This window comes from Etheostoma spectabile, chromosome 17, assembly GCF_008692095.1.
Source record: "Etheostoma spectabile isolate EspeVRDwgs_2016 chromosome 17, UIUC_Espe_1.0, whole genome shotgun sequence".
NCBI lineage: Eukaryota > Metazoa > Chordata > Actinopteri > Perciformes > Percidae > Etheostoma > Etheostoma spectabile.
In genome coordinates, this window is record NC_045749.1 from 21,343,335 (window position 1) to 21,350,256 (window position 6,922).

At 44.9% G+C, this 6,922-nt stretch overlaps 1 protein-coding gene across 2 annotated transcripts; it reads left to right on the forward strand.

Annotated features, from left to right (window-relative positions):
- The first annotated feature begins 1,725 nt into the window (after window positions 1-1,725).
- On the forward strand, window positions 1,726-5,408 carry zfp36l2 (zinc finger protein 36, C3H type-like 2). Of its 2 annotated transcripts, none has more exons than XM_032542143.1 (2): window positions 1,726-2,054; window positions 2,270-5,408. In XM_032542143.1, the coding sequence occupies exons 1-2, from the start codon at window positions 1,965-1,967 to the stop codon at window positions 3,467-3,469; spliced, it is 1,290 nt and encodes a 429-aa protein (XP_032398034.1). In that variant the 5' UTR covers window positions 1,726-1,964; the 3' UTR covers window positions 3,470-5,408. The 2 variants fall into 2 exon arrangements, with proteins under 2 accessions (XP_032398034.1, XP_032398035.1); XM_032542144.1 differs by having other exon boundaries at window positions 2,273-5,408.
- Window positions 5,409-6,922: the final 1,514 nt, after the last annotated feature.

A 6,922-nucleotide genomic window follows, 5' to 3' on the forward strand; every position in this document is an offset into this window, starting at 1 on the left:
TCTCAGGAGCCTCGTCGCGTCTGTCCTTCACTATTTATCACAACTTGCAAAGCGCAAATAGTCCTGGGGCAGCCCTCAGCCTAATTTTAGGGTTGGTAGTAGTAGATTCCATGCTCTTATGTCACTTGTTTTTCGCCTGTTGCTATTTTCCCTTCTCTTTTTTTTTTTTTTTTTTTTTTTTTTTTAAACCTCTCTCTCTCGGCTTCTTTAACCAAACCTTTCAGCACTTGAAAGAATATCGAATCATGTCACAGAAAGAAAAATCATTTTGGTGACCACTGCACCAATGACGATCCCATGTGGAAAAGGCTTAATGGTTACCAGCGTCGCTGAAACCGGCAATTTCTGGTGATATGTGTTGCGCAACGTTTTTACACCCTCCTGACCAAAATCTTTGTGTTGTGGAGCCCTGATATAGAGTCGCGTCCTCCGCTGCCAACACTGCAATCTTTCCACTGTGGTTTTTAAAACTTGAAATAACTCCAAGTGCAAAGTAGAGTAGTTTGACATTTTCAAGTGAACATTCTGCCATCCTGAGAAGGTTACATCATGCTGAGACAGGGGCAGCATACTGCAACCGCACTGCACTCTTTGGCTTTACAAAAGGGGGATTGTGGTGACTTCTCTGTGTCTGGGGCTCTGCTTTATCCTCTCTTTGAAAAAAGGAGATGTAAAAGACCATTTGTCTGGGATAAAAGTGTGATATTAGTACAGCTAAATGGGCCTGACTGTACCTTGAAATCTTTTTCCAGCTCTGCTCAGCAGGTGGCGCCCCAGTCTTTCCCCAGTCATTCTCATTTAGCTCTCATGGGGGCAGTGTTGCTCTGTTGAACCACAAGAAACCACATTCCTGCAGTGTGGACTGAGATTTGGGGGGTGGGAGATTTAAGACTGGCTTTAAATGATTTAACCAAAGTAAATCCATTTTGTGTTCAGAATGACTCAACATCTTGTGCCATAGGAGGAATTTGTAATCATAAGTCAACATTTTGAAGTTTAGTGATGAGACATTGTGTACCCTGTGTGAGTACGGTTGGTATTAACTTGTCAATTGTCCATGTGTAGTAGAGCGGAATAGGCTGCAGTTGCACTGTGGAAGTTGATTATGCAACCAGTGGATTCTAAAAATTGTACTGCACTCTGCATGGACTCTTCTCCGCTCATACTTGTGGTCTCACCCCATCCACAGGCAGAGAGAGGCAGAGTTTCCTTCCATTACAAATACATGTGTCAGCTTCCAAGTGTGGTGGTCCAGAGGCTAGAGCGGTGGCCTTGTTACAGGGTTGGTTCAAACACCAAGGACTTGGGGAGTTTGGGGTGTCTGAGGAACCATTTCCCCTTTCGTTTAAATTCAGTAATGGGGGCTCTGAGCAAGGCAGCCCCCTGCTTCATTAGAGGACTCAGGTGTGAATGTGTGTATGATTAATTTGCTGGCATGCACAGACGTCCCTTGATAGTTCTACATTCTTCCTCTGCGAGAGTAAACCAAAAAAGCAAAACCAACTTCCACAAAATTGGTTGTGTGATTAAAAGGAGGAGGAAAAAAAAGTTTTAGAGGGGTGTGAGGAGGAGGGGGTTACCGGGGTTGGATTTCAAGGCGTGGTGTTACAGAATAGGCGGCCAACCGGTGAATGGAAGTTTTTTTCGGAGAGGAGGGGAGGAGGCGGCTCCTCGCAAAACTTTGCACCGACTTCAGCTCGCCCCTCCCTGGCCACCGCCACGCATTTATACCCATGCAAAAAGCTCGAGCGCACAGCGAAGCACTCTGGCTCAGCGCTTCTCGAGGGGAGGACGTAAAGCTACAACTCAACAATACAAACCTATCCCCTCTTTTTTTTTCCTTCTTTCTTTTACGGACTTAAACAGCACATAAGCTTTTAAAGTAACTTTTCCACAACCAAAACCAGTCGTGGCACAAACTAACATTTCCGCACGTCGCGTTCTGGGATCCTGGTCGGTCCTCCATGAAAGAGGGAGTGCGGCAGCAAACTTGGGGAAAAGAGATGTCTGCGACTGTCTTGTCTGCGTTCTACGACATGGAAATGCTTTACAAGGTAAACTCTTGATAATATGTCGAGTTATTGTGAAGCACTTTGACGTAACGATGGCAGAATTAGCGTGCTTCAACTTCAGTGGAGTTAGCATGATGTGTTTAGCTGCAACAAGTTGTCACGTTGCAGGCAAACAGTCTTAAACATGCCATGTGGTCAAAATAGTCAAATAATTAGTGCTTGAAGTGCATTGCCAATCGTTCTTTCCTTTCCTTCAGCAGGATAAAAGCATGAACATGAACGCCCTCCACATCAACAGCATGCTGGACAAGAAAGCGGTGGGGGCTCCGGTCACTCCGGGCTCCAGTGGCCCCTTCACACCGGGATTTTTCCGCAGAAACTCAACCAGCAACGTGGAGGCAATGAACAACGGCAACAAATACTCGATGGGCTCCTACAGCAGCCTGAAGGAGAACACGCCGAGCAGCAACAGCAGCACCACGGCCCTTATGAACAAGGAGAACAAGTTCCGCGACCGTGCTTACAGCGACAACGGAGACCGGGGCGTGCTGCAGCAGAAGCCCGGCTCTCAGATCAACTCCACCCGCTACAAGACCGAGCTGTGTCGGCCCTTCGAGGAGAACGGGTCGTGCAAGTATGGGGAGAAATGTCAGTTTGCTCATGGCTACCATGAGTTAAGGAGCTTGTCCCGCCACCCTAAATACAAAACGGAGCCGTGCCGCACCTTCCACACCATCGGTTTCTGCCCTTACGGTCCGCGGTGTCACTTTATCCACAACGCCGACGAGCGCCGGCCCGCTCCGGCCGCCAACGCTAACATGCAGACAGGGGAGTCCAGGTCGGCTCGTGAGCTGTGCGGCTACGGCCAGAGGGATGTCCTGCCGCAGCAGCAGCTCGGCTACACCCAGAGGGACAGACCAAAGCTTCACCACAGCCTCAGCTTCTCCGGCTTCTCCAGCCACAACGGACTCGAGTCTCCCCTGCTCGACAGTCCCATGTCCCGGACCCCACCACCACCCAACACCGCTTCGTCCTGTACCTCCACCTCCAGCTTCTACGACGAGGTGCTTTCTCCCAACTCCGTGTCTTGCATCAACAGTGCCTTCTGTTTTCCTGGACAGGACTTAAAAGCCTTACTGGCTCCCCTGGCTGTGCACACCCCAAGCGGCTACACCAACAACCACTCCACCGGTGCCTACTACGGGAACATGCAGAGCAGCGTGTGCCCGCCCTCCCCTCCGACCTACAATATGAGCCACTTGCAGGCTCTGCGCCGCCTCAGCGAGTCACCGGTGTTCGAGCCACCTCCCAGCCCGCCTGACTCGCTCTCTGACCGGGAGAGCTATGCGAGCGGGTCCCTCAGCTCTTCCGGGAGCCTCAGCGGCTCCGAGTCCCCAAGTCTGGACGCTGGAAGACGTTTGCCAATCTTCAGCAGGCTGTCGATTTCAGATGACTAATCATGTTTTGTTTTCATATAATATGGATTTATGGACTGGTAAGGCAGGGTGGTTAAGAAGCCAGGCCAGGGGGTGTCAGTGAGTGAGGTAGACTGTCCTTCAAGCAGAGGATCCTGGTTAAGCCCCATCACCCCCAGCCGTCCACCCCATCTCAGCAACTACCACCCGGCCAAAGTGCCTTCGAGTAAGACATTGAATCCCTACCAGCTCCAGTGGTGCTGACCCTGCTCTGACCTCCCTGGAGGGGGGCAAGAGAAGACTTCACCCACAGGGATCAAGACAGCTTCAAACAGTTTAAAGTGTCCTTGACATGGCATTAGTTTAGTATTTTTTTTTTCTCTTTGTATGTAATATAGCTGTATTAAAACTTAAGATAGCAAACAGAAGGCATTCCATCAGTGCCTTGCCTGAGGGCCCATGGCAGCCCCCTCTCCCTTTTGCTCTATCAGACAAGCCACACTTTTCTTGGGATTAGATGTGTGGGTGACATGACTTGACAAGAAGAGACTCTAAGCAGTTTTCAGATTTCCTCCCATCCTGCCAAGAATATGCCTTGACTCAAAGTAACATTTTTTTCTTTATCAAATTGTTTTTTTTTTCCTTTTTTTCTGAAAGCTTCAACTTCCATTCCAGATCTGTCTTCTCCCAGCGCCACCCAGTGGTTCGTTTGGTTAGTCCAGTTTGTTGCTTGGATAAAAAGCGCTCTTGAGTTGGGTTTGTTTGGGGAAATCACTGCTGATGGTTGAATATATATTTTTTTAGCTGTTTTTTGAGTGATTTGCATAGCTGTGCATAACTGGCTATGGACTATTTAACTTATTTATTATCTTGTGAAAAAAGTATAGGCTACATTGGTAATTTGTGTCCATACTGTATTTATCAAGTATGATGAAGCAATAGATCTATATTCTTTTATGTTTAAATTATGATCGCCATTATTAATCTGCATAAAGTGGAGTGTATGCTCTTTTCACAGTAATATATATATTTTGTTTTTCTCCTTGTTTGTAACTTCACTTGGTTATTTTTATTGTAAATGAGTAAAAAAAAAAAAAATCTTAATTTAAGAGAACATGTGATATTTATTTCATTAATTTTGTTTCCTTGTTTACGTTTATTAAAAAAAGGTTTGCGTGATTGCTGTTTGCTCCTGAGGTTGTGTCAGTGCTGTAGAAGGCTTATCTTATTTTTTTTTTGGAGGATCCCTAATTAGATTTTTTTTTTCTCTGTAGAATGTATAAACAATGTGGTTGTACAGACCGTCCAAACCTTACTTCTTTTGTTGATTTAGATCAGACTTCAGTGACAAAGAACCCAAGTCAATAAATTAACCAAAAAGTATTTTTGTTTTCCTCTCGGTTTGCACGAGGTCACACTGTGATTCCAGCCACGTGCTAAAGAATGTAGCAATCCCTTGTGCCCCAGTATTATTGTGTAGTGCCTATGGGGTTCAATATCTTGACATGCCTTAAAATTAACCAAATAAAGTATTTTTCCTACATGGCATCTTTTATACACATTGTTGAACTGAATGTAGTGTTGGATTCTGAAACATTTTATTTTTAAGGTTGTACTCAGACACTCTGACAACAACAACCGTAATCTTTCTACATCCCCATTCCTCTTATTTGAATTTTCTTTTGCTCTGTTTTCTTTTTTTTTATATATTGAAATCTAGTCTTGAGTTTGCTGGAGAGGGAAGTGGATGAACCCGTTTGGTTTGTACATAGTAGGTACAGGGGGATGCGCACTATGTACTTTTGACTACTTTATCAGAAGTAAAGCTTTTTGAATGTAACAACAAAAAAAAACGGACAAAAAGACAACGATAGTTGTAATATTTTTTTGGGGGGAAGTCAGTTCACTACAAATTGAGTGTGAGACTGTTAACTTTGTACTGTAAATTTCTTTTGTAGTTCTCCCAATAAAAATCATCTTGAAAAAGCTTCACGCTGTCGAGCTGTGATTCCTTTGCATCGGAATGTAACGATGCAACAGGTGGGACGTGGGGATAAACATGAACAGCTGATGTTCAGGATAGAGATATTCCAATACCGATACATGTATCGGTATTCCCTCCAATACTGACTAAAACACTGGTATCAAGAAGTACTGGAGTTTATGCATCGATCTGATACCACATAATGAAGCCCTAAAGAAAATCTACATTAAAGTAGTTCATTTATGTTCTTTTTCTGACATAATAAAAGTTCTATGGCATTCATTGTGTTTAACCTGAGCCAGACCGACGACAAAGATAAAAATCATATCACATCAATACAGGGAGAGTAGTATACAGCTGTTAAAACATAAGATATGTGACACACTGGTATCGGATCAGTGCTCTGTATCGGCCAATCTGCAAGTCCAGGTATCGGAATCGGTATGGGGGGGGGGGGATGGTATCGGACCATCTCTAGTTCAGGAGCAGAGCTGCAGAAAGTGGGACAGCTCCCAGAAATGCCTCAGATGTTACAGCACAACTCCTGTAGTCCTCCGCCAGTGGAAAAAAGCCTGGAGGCAGGCGGGACTGAGTCTGCATGGGTACAGTAGAGCCCCAGCTGCCTTGTGCTACTATCCAGGGGCACTCAGGGGAAGGGGGAGAGGAGGGGGGGGCTCTCCTTAGTATACAGTAAAAGCACTGACCTGTTAGTTTCCAGAGAAAGGCATGTCCCCTGAATCCCATCATGTCAAACAAAAGAGACATAAACTGAACCGTAGGTGGGCTCCGGTACAAAAACAATCAGATTCTTGAAAGCTCATTACGAACATGAAAAGGCAACGCCACACAAAAAAAGGCCTGAATAAACTGGATGTAATATTACATAATCTGTAATGTTCCGGCATAAACAGACGTCGATGAGCGATATGTCTGCGCCACCTAAAGGGATGAAGCCTGGAATTTTAAAATGGAAAATGTTTAGGAGCCCAGGTCCTCGGGAAATCCCGCTGAACGTGTCGGAGGCTGGATCCTCGCCATCGGGTGAAGATTTTAATCTTTTAATACAGTGTGTGTTATGATCCTTTTTTCACAAAACATCCGTCATTCCTCAGACAGCGGCCACTTGAAGTATACATGAAGAACAAGGGGTGGTCTGATCCTTTAATTTAGTAAAAGCACCTACACTATACTATAATGTAAACATGAGTCATGCTTTTAAAATCTTGCCTATAAGTAAAAGTACATCAGTATCATTAGCTATGTACTTAAAGTATCAAAAGCTGAAATATGTTGTATTAGATTGGTTTTATTGTTGCAGCTGGTCAAGGTCAAGCTATTTGGATCTTCTCTACAGAAAGTTAGGTTCCCATTGTAGGAAAAAACAATGGATAGGAAAAAAGAAAGCAACAATTTATGTTGACATAAACTTGTCATATTAGATATTTGGACCTCTGTGGGCATGAAATGGTCATTTGAAGGAGACTATCTGATGAGGGTGGGGGGGGGGGGTC

Bases quoted from the DNA above. Each gene is read 5' to 3' on its own strand.
- zfp36l2 (XM_032542143.1), top strand. From the start codon at position 1,965: ATGAAAGAGGGAGTGCGGCAGCAAACTTGGGGAAAAGAGATGTCTGCG. The intron at 2,055-2,269 runs GTAAACTCTTGA...CCTTTCCTTCAG, and splicing joins ACATGGAAATGCTTTACAAG to CAGGATAAAAGCATGAACAT.